The 19,856-nt window shown below is 39.1% G+C and overlaps 1 protein-coding gene across 1 annotated transcript; it reads left to right on the top strand.

Annotated features, from left to right (window-relative positions):
• The first annotated feature begins 812 nt into the window (after positions 1–812).
• On the top strand, positions 813–3,107 carry LOC141700611 (histone H3.3-like). The gene is made up of 5 exons (XM_074504314.1): positions 813–828; positions 2,391–2,464; positions 2,568–2,644; positions 2,730–2,820; positions 2,937–3,107. The coding sequence occupies exons 1-5, from the start codon at positions 825–827 to the stop codon at positions 3,105–3,107; spliced, it is 417 nt and encodes a 138-aa protein (XP_074360415.1). The 5' UTR covers positions 813–824.
• The last annotated feature ends 16,749 nt before the right edge of the window (positions 3,108–19,856 follow it).

The following is a 19,856-nucleotide window of genomic DNA, read 5'->3' as shown; positions in this document are numbered from 1 at the left end:
CCATTCATTTACTCCTCCTTTCTTTGGTCTGCCACTACATATTTCTTATTTTCCCATTTGCCCCTCTCCTACACCACCATCTCTAATAGAAGCATGATTCAAATCCGAAAACATAGGATGCCCATCTTGAAAACATATGTTGTCTTTAGAATTTGGACATGAACTAAAATATTTTTTGAACATTTTTTTCAAATTATTATTCCTTCAGATTTTATTTGGTGAAATATTGGGTTTTTGACCGAGTCTACTACTACTAGTCTTTTATAAATATAAAAATACAATAATTTTTAGAGAAGAAATAAAGTAAAAATATTTTGGATCGTGAGTCTTAGTTAGTAAACTTAAATAGTTTAATTTTGAATTTAGCACAATATTGATGATGCAATCAAATGTCAATTTGTAAAGATTTGCTCACACATACTAACCACGTCAACAAAAGAAAAACTTGATACCAGAGTTATTCATGAGTAGGGCTACAAATAAACAGAGTTATTATGAACAATACTGGAGATCGGCTCGTTTAAGTGAACTCCGTCTCGTCTCCTTAGTCAAAATGATCTTAAACATGAAAATGAGTTCGGATGAGTAAAAGAGTGAAGCCGAGCTTTTTTCTTTTAAAATAGTACTCAGCTCGTTAAACTCAAAATCGCTTGGACTCACTCCGGTTTCGGTAATAATTTAGCTCGGAATCAGCTCGAACTCAGTTAAAATTCCGTTATAATAAATTAGTTATAATGATATATATTACAAATGATAAATTATTACTAATCACTAATATATTTATAAATATATTTTTCTCGTCGTTTATTAATAATTTAATTATTATGGAAATGTCGTTCATACTTCAAAATTTAACGCTTAATTTTTTCATAAGAGAACTATCAAACATCGTAATCATGATTTATTTATCTCCAATTTTTTTATAATTTCACGAACATCATTACATAACCTGTAATTTACATACACCCGATTTTAGTAAAATATTAGAACATAATAAAATTTTGACGTCTATATTTTAAAAAGTAATTTACGATTTCTAAAATTAGTATTTTCTAAATAGTGTAAAATAAGATTGGACATAATCTTAAACCTCGACGTCAAAAATAAATATATATAGATTTAAGTTTATTAATCAATATTGAACATTACTATTCTTTCGGTCGTTAAACTCTGATCATCTCGTTTCATTTTTTTAAAAATAATTAACCTCAGCTCTGTTCAGAAAGAACTTGACTTGTTTATGAGTTTGATTTGATTTGCAAATGTAACTACTAAGCTCCGTATCATATAGTAAGATTATAGTCTTTGTACCATATTAGAACTTTATTACATATGAATTTACACGTACTTTTTATGAATATTTAAAATTAATTGTCGTAAAATATATGTAATTGTATTTTAATTTAAGTTATATATGTGTTAACCAAAGTTTTATATGAGTTTTTTTTTTAATTTTGTAGTTAAAGACAGTTTGCATGCACTTATATATATATATCTATATATGAATATATAGGTTTAAGATCAAATACAAAATTCTTAAGTACAAGATTACAATTTTTTTGATTCTACTTATATAACACGGGTTAAACATCATTTATTCACTAATAACTTAAATTATAATAAATAAATATAATTTATTTCTTCGATATACTTCTCATTCGCCAATATTAAATTAGTTCACCCAAAAAATATTGGGTACAGAAATTATAAAATATTGTTAAATGATGTTAAATTCGAGTGATATTTGTAATAACCAAAAAAGTTTGTACATAATTTGTATCGGATTTTATAATCAAAATTTATTGGTCGAGTGTGATTAGTCGGGTGAATTTAGTCTAGTTATTAGTAAGCCCATTTGTAAAAATCTACTCTTATTTTTAGAAATTAAAATATTCTTTTTAAATCTTTGCATATTTTGCACACAATCATCTAGATTTTTATTAATTTTAGAATTATTACCATTTTATCTATAAAAGATCCTCGATCCAAATATTTTTGAACACTCCAATAAGAACATGTTGAGTAGGATTTATGATCCGCACCTATCTTTAAGATTGATTATAGACCGTCAGATGGAGGGTGGGGAACTCACAAAACTACACTTAAGAGCGGTCAATTCATGTAGAAACTACTAAGCACATCATTAGCAACTTGTAACTGTTAAATCAAAACATAATCCCCCTGCCCCATATATAAAAACAGTTTCCCCCTCCCCATTTGTTCTTCAAACTTTTATATACATCCACTAGGAAGTGATAAAGAGAAAATAAACCTCAAAACATTTGAAAAAGAATTATAGCTAGGTAATTTATTAAGTGACATCTAATTATATGTATGTCATGTAGTATTCATCAAAGGTATTGATTGAAAACCATTCTTATTTTATTTTTAGATGGCTCGTACCAAGCAAACTGCTCGTAAATCTATTGGAGGAAAGGTTCCTGGAAAGCAGCTCACACACAAGGTTACATCTTATTAAATGCCTATAATAGAATACATTATGATCTATCTTCTCCTAACTTGATATATCTTCTCCTAACATTTCTGTGTTTTGTTCTCCATCACAGGTTGCTCGTATGCGTGCTCCAACAACTGGTGCCTATAGGAAGCCACATAGATACCGCCCTGGAACAGTTGCCCTTCGGTATATATTTATCAATTCATGTTATTTATTGAAATATCATTTCCTGGTTGTTGCCCAAGGCTAATCATACTGTAATTTCTTGTAGTGAGATCCGTAAGTATCAGAAGACTACTGAGCTTTTGATATTAAAACTTCCATTCCAGAGGCTTGTACGTGAAATTGCTCAAGGAATTAAGGTTAATTAGTTTTTAGTATATTTTTTCAAATAACTTTACCCAAGAGAAACCTTATCTTTGTGTATCGCATGTGCCAAATTTATTTCTAATTTGCAATAGTGAATTTGTTGTTACAGAGTGATTTGCGTTTCCAGAGCCATGCAGTCCTGGCTCTACAGGAGGCATCGGAGGCCTACCTGGTAGACCTATTCCATGATGCCAACTTGTGTTCAATTCATTCTAAGCGGGTGACAATAATGCCAAAGGACATTCAGCTGGCAAGGAGGATCCGCGGAGAGTGTGCTTAAGCAGTTGATTCTGCAGGAGAGCAGTGTAATTAAAATAGTAGTTGTAATTGTAAGTTTGAGGATTGCTGATATATGTGGGAGTGATGAAGAAAAATTATATATGTTGAGTTAATCTTCAATGAGGATGATACCTTTTTCTTTCGGTATTCACTAATATTAGGAAAGAAGATAATTCACAATAATGAGGAAATCCTAAATTATTAAAATGTAATAAGAAATGAAAAATAGTACATTTCCCTTCAATTAGTTTACTTATTAAAATGAGAATCCAAAATAATGAAAATTTAGAAAAAAATGAGAATCCAAACTAATAAAATTTAGTGAAAAAAATTACTTTATTCAAATTTAATATATTTGTACCCTTATTCCTCAATTTCTATTCCTTGTTGTATGTATTACCTCATGAAAGATTGTTCTAGCCAGGAGATGCCACTCACACATTTCTCATTTTGCAATTTGCCCGTCTCACCATCTCTAAAAGCATGGGTCAATTTGACTTTTTTGATAGTCTTTGTTCATAACATTTATTATTTTAATTCAAATTTTGTTATTTTAATTTTGAAAATTATGATATATTGTTTATTTAGTTTGTGTTTTATTAATTTGATGATTATCAATTTGATATTCAATGGGATCAATACTAAACAAACTCTAGAATTCACTATGATATATCTCCTAACTTTTCTATAATTGTAAGTTTGAGAATTGATGATTTATGTGGGAGTTATGAAGAAAAAATATATATGTTGAGTTCATCTTCAATGAGGACATGCTTTTTCTTTTTGGTATTCAATAATATTAGGAAAGAAGATAATTTATCACAATGAGGAAATATTGTTAAAATGCATTATGAAATTAAAAATAGTATATTTACCTTAAATAAGTTTGTTTTAATAAGAGACACATGAAAAATGAGAATCCAAACTAATAATTTTTTTTAAAATAAATCACTTTATTCACATCTAATCAATATATTTGTCCCACCTATTCCTCCATTTTTATTCCTTACTGTAAGCTTTTTCTAGCTCCTCTGCTCCTACCATGAGATTACCATTCATTTACTCCTCCTTTCTTTGGTCTGCCACTACATATTTCTTATTTTCCCATTTTCCCCTCTCCTACCCTAGCATCTCTAATAGAAGCATGGTTCAAATCTGAAAACATAGGATGCCGATCTTGAAAACATATGTTGTCTTTAGAATTTGGACATGAACTAAAATATTTTTTGAACATTTTTTTCAAATTATTATTCCTTCAGATTTTATTTGGTGAAATATTGGGTTTTTAACCGAGTCTACTACTACAAGTCTTTTATAAATATAAAAATACAATAATATTTAGAGAAGAAATAAAGTAAAAATATTTTGGATCCTGAGTCTTAGTTAGTAAACTTAAATAGTTTAATTTTGAATTTAGCACAATATTGATGATGCAATCAAATGTCAATTTGTAAAGATTTGCTCACACACACTAACCACCTCAACAAAAGAAAAACTTGATACCACAGTTATTCAAGAGTACGGCTACAAATAAACAGAGTTATTATGAACAATACTGGAGATAGGCTCGTTTAAGTGAACTCAGTTCGTCTCGTCTCCTTAGTCAAAACGATCTTAAACATGAAAATGAGTTCGGATTAGAAAAAGAGTGAAGCCGAGCTTTTTTCTTTTAAACTAGTACTTGGCTCGTTAAACTCGAAATCGCTTGGACTCACTCCGCTTTCGGTAATAATTTAGCTCGGAATCAGCTCGAACTCAGTTAAAATTCTGTTATAATAAATTATTTATAATGATAAATATTACAAATGATAAATTATTACTAATCACTAATATATTTATAAATATATTTTTCTCGTCGTTTATTAATAATTTAATTATTATGGAAATGTCGTTCATATTTCAAAATTTAACGCTTAATTTTTTCATAAGAGAACTATCAAACATTGTAATCATGATTTATTTGTCTCCAATTTTTTCATAATTTCATGAACATCATTAAATAACCTATAATTTACATACACCCGATTTTAGTAAAATATTAGAACATAATAAAATTTTGACATCTATATTTTAAAAAGTAATTTACGATTTCTAAAATTAGCATTTTCTAAATAGTGTAAAATAAAATTGGACATATTCTTAAACCTCGACGTCAAAAATAAATATATATAGATTTAAGAAATAAGTGTAGATCGATAATGTTTATATCATTATAAGAAAAAGTTTATTAATCAATATTGAACATTACTATTCTTTCGGTCGTTAAACTCTGATCATCTCGTTTCATTTTTCTAAAAATAATTAACCTCGGCTCGGTTCAAAAAGAACTTGACTTGTTTGCAGCTCGATGAGTTTGATTTGATTTGCAAATGTAACTACTAAGCTCCGTATCATATAGTAAGATTATAGTCTTTGTACCATATTAGAACTTTATTATATATGAATTTACACGTACTTTTTATGAATATTTAAAATTAATTGTCGTAAAATATATGTAATTGTATTTTAATTTAAGTTATATATGTGTTAACCAAAGTTTTATATTAGTTTTATTTATTTATTTTTTTTGTAATTTTGTAGTTAAAGATAGTTTGCATGCACTTATACATATATATATCTATATATGAATATATAGGTTCAAAATCAAATACAAAATTCTTAAGTACATGATTACAATTTTTTTGATTCTACTTATATAACCCGGGTTAAACATCATTTTTTCACTAATAACTTAAATTTTATTAAATAAATATAATTTATTTCTTCGATATCCTTCTCATTCGCCAGTATTAAATTATGGCACATAATATGATATTTTATTTTTTTTCAAAAAACCAAAATTTTATTTCTTTAATATAGAAGTGTGCTTAGTCATTACTAAAATTTTGTTAAATTAATATTATATACTTTTCAATTTTCTTTATTAGTTCACCCAAAAAATATTGGGTACAAAAATTATAAAATATTGTTAATTTATTTTGATTTTATTAATAATACCAATTTAAAATTATATATGATATGAATTCAACACATGCATAACTATTGTTTAACACACACTAGTTTGAACTCTAGTTATGTATTTGTTGAGCATAGCTATAAGAAAATATGAGACTTTCGTAGAAATTTTTGCAACTTTTTCATAAATTATGAAATGTTATGAAAATGTTTTACGTATATAGTAAATGTTTTTAAAAATTTTACTCATTTATTGTTAAATGATGTTAAATTCAAGTGATATATGTAATAACCAAAATTTACTCATTTATTGTTAAATGATGTTAAATTCCAGTGATATATGTAATAACCAAAAAAGTTTGTACATAATTTGTACCGGATTTTATAATCAAAATTTATTGGTCGAGTGTGATTACTCCGGTGAATTTAGTCTAGTTGTTAGTAAGCCCATTTGTAAAAATCTACTCTTATTTTTAGAAATTAAAATATTCTTTTTAAATCTTTGCATATTTTGCACACAATCATCTAGATTTTTATTAATTTTAGAATTATTACCATTTTATCTATAAAAGATCCTCGATCCACATATTTTTGAACACTCCAATAAGAACATGTTGAGTAGGATTTATGATCCGCACCTACCTTTAAGATTGATTATGGAGGGCGGGGAACTCACAAAACTACACTTAAGAGCCGTCAATTCATGTAGAAACTACTAAGCACATCATTAGCAACTTGTAACTGTTAAATCAAAACATAATCCCCCTGCCCCATATATAAAAACAGTTTCCCCCTCCCCATTTGTTCTTCAAACTTTTATATACATCCACTAGGAAGTGATAAAGAGATAATAAACCTCAAAATATTTGAAGAAGAATTATAGCTAGGTAATTTATTAAGTGACCATTTCTCTTTTTTTTTCCTCTATATGAAGTACAGTTTAAAGTTCTTCCGAGGAATTCTGATCTATCTAATTATATGATAACTCCTGGTGGCGGGGCTGCTCCTTCGACGCCATCCTGGATCCTTCGCCGCTGTAGAGGTGTAGCTGTGGTTGGGTTCCTACAAAACAACACCGGAAGGGGGGTTGGAGTCCCGCGGCGCCTCCGGCGTGAGAGTAAGAACTAGCTTTTTGGGAAGATGAAGATGAATAAGAATTCGGGTGGCTGTGTGTGTATATGAGTGTGAAAGAATGATTAACCCTAAAACCTCACCTTCTTGGGCTATTTATAGCTCAAGGGTAGGGTTTTGGGGTTGGTACCTTTGAATCGTAGCCATTGGTTCTGGGAGCGGGGGGCACCTGGCTGGAGTGGATGCTTTACACGTGTCAGCACGGGATTGGTCAAGGAATGTTCTGAGGATCCTCTGACACGTGCCCTGCTTATTCCCACGATTGATGTGTGACAGTTGTTCCCGTCACGTGCTTGGGCCAACGTCTCACGTGTCGGGGTTTATCAAGGTTCCGCTTGCGGGACTGAGCTGGTCAGGAGTGGTAGTGTGCGGGACTACTCCTTCCAGGAGCTGCTTGGAGTTATGAGCTTAGGAGTAGGCATCTCAGGAGCTGTATGGAGTTAGGAGATCGGGAAGTAGGCCTCCCATGAGCTGTATGGAGTTAGGAGCTTAGTAGTAGGCCTCCCAGGAGCTGTATGAAGTTAGGAGCTTAGGAGTAGGCCTCCCAGGAGCTGTATGGAGTTAGGAGCTTATGAGTAATCCTCCTAGGAGCAGTATGGACTATCATGTGCCCCCCACTCCCTTATGCAGATTTTCTGGATGGGGGAGTGAATTTGGGTATGTTTGTAGAATATGAGCTTTTGATTGTTTTGTTAAAAGAACTTGAGCTTTTCTTGCCCCCCAGTCCGGAGTTCGTTGAGTTCAGCGAATCAGGACTAAGGTGGTTGTCTTTAGCAGGAGTTGAATTTTTCTTACCCCCAGTCCGGAGTGCGTTGAGTTCAGAGAATCAGGACTAAGGTGGTTATCTTTAGCAGGAGTTAAGCTTTTCTTGCCCCCAAGTCCGGAGTTCATTGAGTTCAGCGAATCAAGACTGAGGTGGTTGTCTTTAGCAGGAGTTGAGTTTTTCTTGCCCCCAGTCCGGAGTGCATTGAGTTCAGCGAATCAGGACTAAGGTGGTTGTCTTTAGCAGGAGTTGAATTTTTCTTGCCCCCAGTCCAGAGTGCGTTGAGTTCAGCGAATCAGGACTAAGGTGGTTGTCTTTAGCAGGAGTTGAGTTTTTCTTGCCCCCAGTCCGGAGTGCGTTGAGTTCAGCGAATCAGGACTAAGGTGGTTGTCCTTAGCAGGAGTTGAGTTTTTCTTGCCCCCAGTCCGGAGTGCGTTGAGTTCAGCAACTCAGGACTAAGGTGGTTGTCCTTAGCAGGAGTTGAGGTTTTCTTGCCCCCAGTCCAGAGTTCGTTGAGTTCAGCGAATCAGGACTAAGGTGGTTGTCTTTAGCAAGAGTTGAGCTTTTCTTGCCCCCTAGTCCGGAGTTCATTGAGTTCAGCGAATCAGGACTAAGGTGGTTGTTTTTAGCAGGAGTTGAGTTTTTCTTGCCCCCAGTCCAGAGTGCGTTGAGTTCAGCGAATCAGGACTAAGGTGGTTGTCTTTAGCAGGAGTTGAGTTTTTCTTGCCCCCAGTCCGGAGTGCGTTGAGTTCAGCGAATCAGGACTAAGGTGGTTATCCTTAGCAGGAGTTGAGTTTTTCTTGCCCCCAGTCCGGAGTGCGTTGAGTTCAGCGACTCAGGACTAAGGTGGTTGTCCTTAGCAGGAGTTGAGGTTTTCTTGCCCCCAGTCCGGAGTTCGTTGAGTTCAGCGAATCAGGACTAAGGTGGTTGTCTTTAGCAGGAGTTAAGCTTTTCTTGCCCCCAAGTCCGGAGTTCATTCGAGTTCAGCGAATCAGGACTGAGGTGGTTGCCTTTAGCAGGAGTTGAGTTTTTCTTGCCCCCAGTCCGGAGTGCGTTGAGTTCAACGAATCAGGACTAAGGTGGTTGTCCTTAGCAGAGTTAAGTTTTTCTTGCCCCCAGTCCGGAGTGCGTTGAGTTCAGCGAATCAGGACTAAGGTGGTTGTCCTTAGCAGGAGTTGAGGTTTTCTTGCCCCCAGTCCAGAGTTCGTTGAGTTCAGCGAATCAGGACTAAGGTGGTTGTCTTTAGCAGGAGTTGAGCTTTTCTTGCCCCCTAGTCCGGAGTTCGCTGAGTTCAGCGAATCAGGACTAAGGTGGTTCTCTTTAGCAGGAGTTGAGTTTTTCTTGCCCCCAGTCCAGAGTGCGTTGAGTTCAGCGAATCAGGACTAAGGTGGTTGTCTTTAGCAGGAGTTGAGTTTTTCTTGCCCCCAGTCCGGAGTGCGTTGAGTTCAGCGAATCAGGACTAAGGTGGTTGTCCTTAGTAGGAGTTGAGTTTTTCTTGCCCCCAGTCCGGAGTGTGTTGAGTTCAGTGACTCAGGACTAAGGTGGTTGTCCTTAGCAGGAGTTGAGGTTTTCTTGCCCCCAGTCCGGAGTTCGTTGAGTTCAGCGAATCAGGACTAAGGTGGTTGTCTTTAGCAAGAGTTGAACTTTTCTTGCCCCCTAGTCCGGAGTTCGTTGAGTTCAGCGAATCAGGACTAAGGTGGTTGTCTTTAGCAGGAGTTGAGGTTTTCTTGCCCCCCAGTCCGGAGTTCATTGAGTTCAGCGAATCAGGACTAAGGTGGTTGTCTTTAGCAGGAGTTGAGTTTTTCTTGCCCCCAGTCCGGATTGCGCTGAGTGAGAAGGAGTCCGGACTTGGAAGTTGAAACGGTTTTGGGTTTTTTCCCCCAATTATTTGAATTATTACAGCTGTAAGGATATGGAGAGACGTGCCGTAATAATTACACTTTATTAATTACTGCTTATGATGGGTAGCTGGGATCGTGCCACGTGGCGTGGATGTTGGATTTTTCACTGCCTCTATAAAAGGAGGGGCTGCCCTCTTTCTTTAGTTTTTACCTTTCTTCATCTTCTCTTCTCAATTTTCTCTCTATTCTCTGAATTTTTTACGTCGGGATTTCTTGCTGGTGCGCCACCGTTGTCCGGTCTTCCCCAATTTCTCCGTAATCTCTTCATTTGTAAGTTTCTTCCTCTTCTTTTCTTTATTTTAGTTTGCTGTTCGATTGGGTTTTGTGTTTCTGCTATAGTTTTTGTATGATGTTGTGTTTAGTTCTTGTTTTGATTGTCTTGTATATCTGTATATATGTGTGTATATATATGTTTTTGTCTATATTTTGGTGTTCGATCCTGTAATGATAGTGTTTCTGGAATTAGGGTTTTCTGTTAGGGTCCGGACTTGGGTACTTAGTCCGGACTAATAAGCTAGGTTTTGAGTTTGTAATTGGTTGTTATTTTTGAGTTGTTTTGATATCTAAGTTCGTAGTAACAGGCTAGGGTTGTTTGTTTGGGTTCGGGGGTTTTCAGTCTGGAGAGTACGTTTAGTTTTATATTTTGGTTGGGTCTCCGGACTGTCTGATTTTGACTTGTAATAAAATTGAATCATAGGGTAGTCCGGACCATGTAGCTTCAAAGATAAATAAATTGTAGGAGTTTTAGACTAACCTTTGTAACTTGTTTTAGGTTTATGGTCCGGACTAAAGCTCTTGCCAAGGCCTTCATAACTTGTTATCCGGGGCCATCTAGTTCGGATTCTGAGTCTTCTGCTGATTCTGAACGGGTTGAGATGGGGAAGAGGGCTTCCACTTCGGATTCTGAGGCAATAACGAAGCTTACAGTTGCTAAAATATCTTCAAGAAAGGTACCCTGTAGTCCGGAGGGTTTGTGGGTGGAGAATCTTGGTTATTTTGTTTCTAAGAGCGAGGAGATAGAAAACAGTTTTTATTTTAGGAGCATTAGGTCCGGATATGCTAGGCAGGAGAATGCTGGCCCGGGGCCCTATGATAGGGAAGCTTTTGATAGGAAGTTTGCGAACAACATAGTGGCTAAGGAGCACTATAAGTTGAAGGATGAGTATTCTGGGCTAGATAATGAAGCCCAGGATTCGGCGGTCCGGGCTGCTTTTTAGTTGGATCACCGGATTGAGTGGAGGTGGTCGACTCCGGATGAGAGGGCTCATCATAGGTCGGCTGATGGCTTCGTTCCCGTGTGGTTGGAGCATCTCCGGTCTGGATGGAATCCGCACTAGCATTTGTTTCTAAAATATTTGTGCAAATATGTGTACAATATCTCTCTAATGCAGATAATGCCTAATAGAATAAAGTGGATGACTTGGTTCATTGCCACCTGCAATCAATTTAAAGTTCAGCCCACGTTCAAGCTGTGGCATCACATCTTTCAGTTGGTCCGGTCTAGCCAGTTCCCGTTATAGGAGCTTCGGTTCCGGGCTCCGGAGTGTGGATACGGTGGCTCTTATAGGCCCGTTATTCAGCAATCTTCGCTGAAGTTTTGGAATGGGGAGTTGATCATGCTCCGGGGTTTGGACTTGCACTATCTACCCCATATAGCTTCGGAAGGAGTACGGACTCGCTTCCGCAGGGATGTGCTCCGGGGTGACGCTCTCCGGTTAATTTTTGCTTTTTGTGAATGTCTGGGTTTCCAGATGACCCGAGACACCTTTATGAATCATAGAACTCTGCATAGGCTGAGCTGTAAGTAGTTTTCTTTCTTATCCGGACCTTTTAAATGTTTCTTATCTGCTCCCCTTTGTTTTTGCTTCTTGTTTTTGACTTGTGTTTTTTGTTTGTTTCCTGCAGGTTTACCACATTATAATCCGGACATGTCGTCCTCCGCTTACAGTGATGCTCTGAAAGGTCTGGGCAAGGCTTTCAAGTTGCCAAAGAAGAATGCTGCTGGTGGCTCTGGATCGAACGCCTCGGCCGAGGAGGGATCACAGAGCAATGCTGTCCCCAATCCGGAGCCTGAAGTTCATGTGAACCAATCCACTCCGGAGCATAATGTTGAGTTGGATATTGGTAATGAGTTTGACAATCTTGAGGATCTAGGTTCTATTGGGGAGGTTCCGGGTGCTGATTCTGGGCGGAGGAGGAAGAGGCTCCGGACTCTTGGGTCGAAACCTCTTAGGTCTGAAAACTATGAAGCTGGCTCTGGGTCCGGGGCTGGCAAAGGGAAAGCAGTTGATGTGGATAGTCCGAATGAAGGTGGTCCGGGGGTGGAGGAGAAGGTGGCTCGCTTCATGGCTGAGATTCCGACTCAACCTCAGTGGAGTAAGATGAATGAGTCCGGATTCGATGCCACAATGAAGGAGTGTTCCCGGCTCTGGGGTCAGGTATTTTCTTTCTGTTCTTGTTTCTTGCCTTGATTTGCCTTAGAATATTTTTCTGAGTTTTTCCATTTTTTGCAGCTTGGCGGGTATATGGCCGGATAAGCTTCTCTGGCCTACAATGAACTTAAAAACTCCCGGAGTACTATTGCTGATAAGGACTCGGAGATTAGTCAGCTCCGGGACCAGATAATTGTGAAAGACAATTCCCTCTCCGGACTAAATAAGCACCTGAATGAGGTAACAATTCGGGCGGAAAATGCTGAAAAGGAGGCTTCCGAATTAAAGTCAGAGTTAGCTGAGCTCCGGAAGCAGATGTCCGCTATGCGTCCGGAGTCTGAAGTTGTTGCTGAGTTTAAAAGGTCCGAGGAGTACGATAGAGCCCTTACCAATGCTGGTGCTCCGGAGATAGCTCGCTGCTGGCTGATTGCTGGAAGGCATATCAAGACGAATCCGGAGGCTGATTGGGATAGTTTCGTCTCTGAGTTTATCAAAGCCAAGGAAGATATTGAGCTTGGACTAGGTGAACCGGAGCCGTTCGACGACCCTTGCCCCAGTTTCCTGCCTCCTAATGCTACGGAGTCCTGATCTATATTTGATTTGTAAAATTGCTACTGATTTAAGACTTGATAATATTTGGTTCTTGTAATATTTTTTGTACTTTGTTCCGGGCTCATTTGAGGCCGGTGAATTTTTAATGAATGCTTTCCTTGCTGTTATTTTAGTCTAATTCTGTAGTTTGTTTTTGCCTTAGAATATTTTTCCAAGTATAATTTTGCTGGTTAGTCCTGACTAATTATCTTGTCCGGACTAGTGGCTTCTTTTAGTTAGAAAATTGGTTCTAAGTAAAAGTTGATTGCTCTAGTCCTTACTAATAGCATGTCCTGACTAGTAGTTACTTTAAGATAGAAAATTAATTCTAAGTAAAAGTTGGTTGCTCTAGTCCTGACTAATAGCATGTCCGGACTAGTGGTTGCTTTAAGATAGAAAATTAATTCTAAGTAAAAGTTGGATGCTCTAGTCCTGACTAATGGCTTGTCCGGACTAGTGGTTGCTTTTAGTTAGAAAATTAATTCTAAGTAAAAGTTGGTTGCTCTAGTCCTGACTAATAGCATGTCCGGACTAGTGGTTGCTTTAAGATAGAAAATTAATTCTAAGTAAAAGTTGGTTGCTCTGGTCCTGACTGATAGGTTGTCCGGACTAGTGGTTACTTTTAGTTAGAAAATTAATTCTAAGTAAGAGTTGGTTGCTCTAGTCCTGACTAAAATCTTGTCCGGACTAGTGGGTGCTTTTAGTTAGAAAATTAATTCTAAGTAAAAGTTGGTTGCTCTAGTCCTGACTAATATCTTGTCCGGACTAGTGACTGCTTTTAGTTAGAAAATTAATTCTAAGTAAAAGTTGGTTGCTCTAGTCCTGACTAATAGCTTGTCCGGACTAGTGGTTGTTTTTGAAAAATATGCAAGTTAAAAAGAAAGCTTTTCATTGATCATTCATACAATGTAGAAGGAGAAACATTTTGGTTGCTTGCCATATTAGCTACAAGTTTTTTGGTTGCTTTGTTTGGTTTACTACTGATACAATTTCCTTAGCCTTAGTCCATGCCAAGTGGTTGGGACTTCTGAGTCATCCATGTTCAAGAGCTTGTAGGTTCCTGGCCTGAGAACTTCTTTGATCTTGTATGGTCCTTCCATTTGGGCATTAACTTTTTGGTGTTTGTGGGATCTGATGCTTCAGTGTCTCGAAGGACTAAGTCTCCAACTTGGAAGTTTTTGACTCTTGACTTCTTACTGAAGTGGTCTCTTGTTTTCTCCTTATATTTTTCCATCCTTTGTACAGCTTGGTCCCGGACCTCATCAATTAGTTCCATGTTTGTTTTGAGTCCTTCTTCTTTTGCTTCTTCTTCAAAGTTTATTGCTCTGTGTGAAGGAGAACCCACTTCAATAGGCAGCATTGCTTCTGTTCCATAGGCTAGTTTGAATGGAGTTTCTCCTGTGCCTGTCCTTGGGCTTGTCCTGTAGGACCAAAGTACGCTTGGTAGTCCTTCTGCCCACTTACTTTTGCTTGCTTTGAGTCTTTTCTCGATACCTCAGAGCATGATTTTGTTCGTTACTTCTACTTGGCCATTTCCTTGGGGATATGCCACTGATGATTTTTTGTGCTTGATCCCGCACTCTTGGAGGTAGGACTCAAACTCTGATCCAATGAATTGGGGCCCATTGTCTGATACTAGGACTCGTGGTATCCCGAATCTCATCAGAATGTTGTCCATAAACTTTATGCAGTCTTGCTGATTGATTGTCCTCATTGCTTTTGCTTCAACCCATTTTGTCATGTAATGAATAGTGACTAGTAGGTACCTGAGGTCTCCTTTTGCTCGAGGGAAGGGTCCCATAATATCAATACCCCAAACAGTGAAGGGGATAGGTGACAGGACTGAGGATGGTAAGACTGGGCTTATCCGGGACACATTGCTGAAGAGCTGGCACTCCTTGCACTTCTTGACGAATTCTGTTACATCCTGATGAATTGTTGGCCAGTAGTAGCCTTGTCTTATGATCTTATGAGCTAGGGCTTTGGCAGACATGTGGTCTCCGCATATTCCTTCATGCACTTCTGTCAAGCAGTACTTTGCTTCTTCTGGGCCAATGCACTTCAGGATAGGAGATGAGAAAGTCTTGCGATAGAGTACTCCTTCTTCGAGGAAGAACTTGGATGCTTTTGCTTTCAATCTTTGAGCTTTTCCTTTATCTTCTGGGAGCTCCCCTTTGTCTAAGTAGTTTATGAAGGGAGTCATCCAATTTTGGGTGCTTTCTATTTCCAAGACCTCTCCGGATTTAATGGATGGTTTGTGGAGTTCTTCGAAGTAGACTGAGCAGTCCAGATCTGATGAATTCCAGACTAATTTGGATAGGATATCAGCTTCTTCATTTTCTTCTCGGCATATCTGAAGGACTTGGTGGCTTGGGATTGAGGCTAAGTAGCTCTGAACCAGTGCTTGGTACTTCGCCAGAGTAGGGTCCTTTGCTATGTATTCTCCATTTGTTTGCTTGACCACTATCTGGGAGTCGCTGTAGATTTTTAAGTCCTGGACCCTTAGAGTCCGGGAGAGCTTTAGTCCTGCGATCAACGCCTCATATTCTGCTTGATTGTTTGTTGCTGGGAAGCTGAAGGATATAACTGTCTGAATCTTGAATCCTTCTGGACTCCTGAGTATGAGTCCGGCTCCTGACCTCTCGGTTGTTGAAGAACCATCTACCTTTAAGGTCCAGGCTCCCAGACTAATTTCCTTTTTTGGCTCCTGATCTGTGTCCATTGGCTCTTGGTCTTCTTCCGGGAAGTTGCATTCGATTATGAAATCTGCAAGAGCTTGAGCTTTGATTGCAGTCCTGGGAATGAAGCTTAGGTTGAACTGGCTCAATTCCACAGCCCAATTAACAAGTCTTCCCGAGATATCTGGCTTGTGGAGTATTTTCCTTAGTGGTTGATCTGTCACTACTCTGATTTCCCTCCCTTGGAAGTAGTGCCTGAGTTTCCTTGAGGTTGTAACCAAAGCGAAGGCAAACTTCTCTAATCTTGGGTATCTTGTTTCTGCATCTTTTAAGACCTGGCTTACATAGTAGACTGGTTGCTGTATTCCATTCTCTTCTCTGATTAGGGCAGCTCCTACGGCTTGTGCTCCCGCTGACAAGTATAAGTAGAGAGGCTCTCCTGGCTTAGCTTTAGTTAGGACTGGTGGCTGAGAGAGGTAGTTTTTGATTTCCTCGAATGCTTTCTGGCACTCCGGATTCCAGTTTACCTCTTTCTTGTTGGTTGCTCCTTTGAGTAAATCAAAGAAGGGTAGGCACCTCTCTGCTAGTTTTGAGACAAATCTCCTGAGTGCTGCTAGTGATCCTGCTAGCTTCTGCACATCTTTTTGGGTCCTGGGAGCTTTCATCTCCTGAATTGCTTTTATTTTCTCCGGATTGGCTTCTATTCCTCTATTGCTGATCATGAATCCTAGGAACTTGCCTGCTCCTACTCCGAAGGTGCATTTCTCCGGGTTTAGCTTGAGTTGGTTCTTTCTTAGATTTTCAAAGCATTCCTTCAGATCTTCCACGTGCCCTGGTATAGTTGTTGATTTGGAAATCATGTCATCGATATAACACTCTAAATTTCTCCCAATCTGGGACTTGAATATCTTGTTCATGGTTCTTTGGTAAGTGGATCCTGCGCTGGTAAGGCCGAAGGGTAGCATCACATAAGCGTAGACTGCTCTGTGAGTTATGAATGCTGTCTTAGGGATGTCCTTAGGGTTCATATTTATCTGGTTGTATCCGGAGAAGGCATCCATGAAACTTAGCATTACATGTCCTGAGGTGGCATCTATCAGTTGATCAATATTTGGAAGAGGATACGGGTCCTTCGGGCATGCATCATTTAGGTCAGTGTAGTCCACACACATTCTCCATTTGCCGTTGGACTTCTTAACCATGACCACATTAGCTAGCCACTCCGGATACTTGATTTCTTTGATGATTCCTGCCGTGAGTAGTTTTTCTACTTCTTCGTCAATGGCTCTTTGCCTCTCCGAAGCAAAGTTTCTTCTCTTCTGGTTTACTGGTTTCCTGTTGGGGTTGACATCCAAGCTGTGCATTGCTATGGACTCATATAGTCCTGGCATGTCCCTTGGACTCCAGGCAAAAACATCTCTATACTCTCGGAGCAGGGATACTAATTTCTCCTTGAAGGACTCCTCGAGTCCTGACCCAATCGTCACTTTTTTGCTTGAATTACTTTCATCTACTTCGACTTCTTCTGTGTCGACTGCGGCCTCGATCTTTGCTTGTTCTTTGTTTGAAACCATTTGACGAATTCGGGCCTCAGAGTTCTTCTTCAGATAGATGTTTGCTTGTTCAGGTTCTTTGGTTGCTTGCATGGTAGGACAAGGTTGTTCTAGGACTCGACTTGTCTTGTCCAGTACCATGACTTGGTTGATTGCCAGTTCCTCTGGACTTGTTTTATTCGCTTCTTCCCTTATTCGGGGTCGGTGCTTCTTCATGCTTTGTTGCTTGCGAAGGACCGTAGCCTTCCTCTTGTTATCTTGGTGGGTTTCTACCATAACTAACCCCTGGTTGCAGCATGTTTCAGCAACTCCGTAATCTCCTTTAATTTCCCCGACTCCCGTCGGGGTTGGGAACTTAATCTTGAGATGGGAAATTGAAGTTATTGCTTGCATCATGGTTATAGCTGATCTGCCAATGATTCCGTTGTATGAAGAAGGAACATTGATCACATAAAATTTGATGACATGAGTCACTTGGTTAGGAGCAGATCCAAAGATGACTGGCAGATACAAGGTTCCTTGGATTGGGACTAAGTTGTGGCCGAAGCCATATAGTGGGTCTTCTCGACATTCATTTGAGCGGACGTTCCCTAACTGCATTCTATCCACTGTGTGCTTGAAGAGGATATTTACTGAAGAGCCATTGTCTATGAGCATTCTTCTTACTTTATTATCGAAACTGTCTAGAGTGACAACCAAAGCTGCATTGTGATGAGGGTTGACTCCTTCATAGTCCTTGTTGCTGAAGGATATCACCAGGTCTGGGAGTGATTGGATTGAAAGTACTTCTTCGCCGAAGTCCGGGTTCCGGGGTGGGGAGTAGGATCCGCCTAGGACCACATTGACTACATTCTTTCCTTTCTTCTGCGCTTCCCCTCTGTTGTTGTCCCGAACTAAGTACTTGTTCATATTCCCCTTTTTCACTTGGTCCTCAATGAAGTACATGAGTGATAAGCAATTCTCGGTCTTGTGGCCATGGGTCTCGTGATAATCACACTGCCTATTGTAGGGCCTGCTCTCCGGAGGAGTTTGCATTGGCTTCGGAGGATAATAGAAAGGCTTGTCTTTGACTTCTTTCAAGATTTCCTCCCGGGTCATGTTGAGAGGAGTCCAGTTCGGCTCCTACTTCGGCTCCCGAGATTGCTTCACGGGTCCTGGGTCGCTGTTCGACTCCTGCTTAGGACCAAGTCTTTGGAAAACCGAGTTTGCTTGTCTTTCTTGGCTTTGGTTGCTTTGCTTGAATTTCTTGTCCTGATGGTAACCCCCTTTCGGTCGGTCATCAGTGTTTTTACTCCTAGACCCTCCATTCCGTGTCATTCTCATTGCCTGGAGCACATCTGTTTCCTTAATGAATCTGGCAGCCATAGAATAAGCTGCTGCCAGACTTTGCGGCTCCTTATTGATCAGCTCCACAATATACCTTTCATTGTGCTCTGGGTCCAGGTTTCTTCTAAAGATGCTTAAAGCTTCCCTCTCATCCATATTTGAAACTTTATTGATTGCTTCCTAGAACCGGCGCATGTATGCAGAGAGGGACTCATTGTCGTGCTGCTGAATCGTCTCCAGGTGACACATGTGCATTTCTTGCGTTTTGTTCGCCCGAAATCTCCTAAGGAAAGAAGCTCGAAATTCATTCCAGGAGTGGATGCTGCGGGAGGGGATTCTGATGAACCATCTCTGGGCACCTCCCTTAAGGGTTGAAGCGAAGAACCTTGATTTCGTCAAGTCGTTGTAGTAGTATATCTGCGCTATCTGCTCAAAGTAGTTCAAGTGCTCCTCCGGGTCTCCTAGACCATCAAAGGAGTCAAAGTTGTAATGTTTCAAGTTCCGCTGCCGGGGGATAGCTTCTAAGGAGTGGCTGAAAGGAGTGGGTGTTTCTCCAATCTCCACTCCTGAGTCTCTGTCCATCTTCCTCTGCAATTCATAGATCATGTCTTTTAGGTCCTTCTGCTTCTCTTCTTCTTCATCATCAGAAATCAGCTCCGGAGTAGGGTCTCTCCGGGTTCTTTTGTCCTAGACTTGGTCAACAGCTTCTCTTCTTCTAATTGTATTCTCTTTTGGATCTTTAGCTCGAGCTTTGCTTCTTCTTCTTTCCTGATTTGCTCCCGGACTTCTTCCAACTTTCTCTGTTTAGCAGCTTCTGCTTCTTTCTTGCCTTGGTCTTTTTTGCTTTTCTTTCCTTTGGCTTCAATGCGGTCGAATACAGACCTCTTTGATTGCTGGGAGTCCCCGGACTCCTCCGGCTCCTCCTCTAGTTCTGCCTCTTTTTGGAGGCGGGTCTGCTCCTGTCTGTATAGTCTGATTGCTTCTGCTAGTTCATCGCTCGTGAGGTTGGCCATGTGCTCTTCAGCTACCGGGACATTAGTGTACTTGTACTGATTAAGCTCTATGAGGGTCCTAACGTCCCTGGTGTTTACAATTCTCTCCACTACGGGACTGTGTAGTGGTTGCTCCTGGAACGTTTCTCTCTCGGCTCCTGGGTCAAGGGCCTGAGAGTGATCCGGCTCCTGGACCTGAGCACTAGCAGATGGTCTTCCAGAGGTATTCTTTCCTGGCCTTGCCATTTCTCAACAATACCAACAACAAATAACAGCAATGTGCCACAGAGAATATCGGTCTATGGATGCTTTATGAAATTTGTAAAAACTACCCAGAATAATAACAAACATTAACAAATAGCTTCCTGGGAGCAGTTTAAACAACGATGTAGTATAACGCGAATGCTATATTCAAACTAGAACAATAA

This window comes from Apium graveolens, unplaced genomic scaffold (genome assembly GCF_009905375.1).
Source record: "Apium graveolens cultivar Ventura unplaced genomic scaffold, ASM990537v1 ctg2598, whole genome shotgun sequence".
NCBI classification, from domain to species: domain Eukaryota; kingdom Viridiplantae; phylum Streptophyta; class Magnoliopsida; order Apiales; family Apiaceae; genus Apium; species Apium graveolens.
The sequence above is the reverse complement of the archived record's forward strand: the minus strand, read 5'-3'. Positions and strand labels throughout refer to the sequence as shown.

What these genes read in the sequence shown, in the direction of transcription:
- LOC141700611 (XM_074504314.1), top strand. An exon ending in GAAAGCAGCTCACACACAAG is followed by an intron (nt 2,465 to 2,567) that starts GTTACATCTTAT and finishes TCTCCATCACAG; the next exon opens with GTTGCTCGTATGCGTGCTCC. An exon ending in CCTGGAACAGTTGCCCTTCG is followed by an intron (nt 2,645 to 2,729) that starts GTATATATTTAT and finishes AATTTCTTGTAG; the next exon opens with TGAGATCCGTAAGTATCAGA.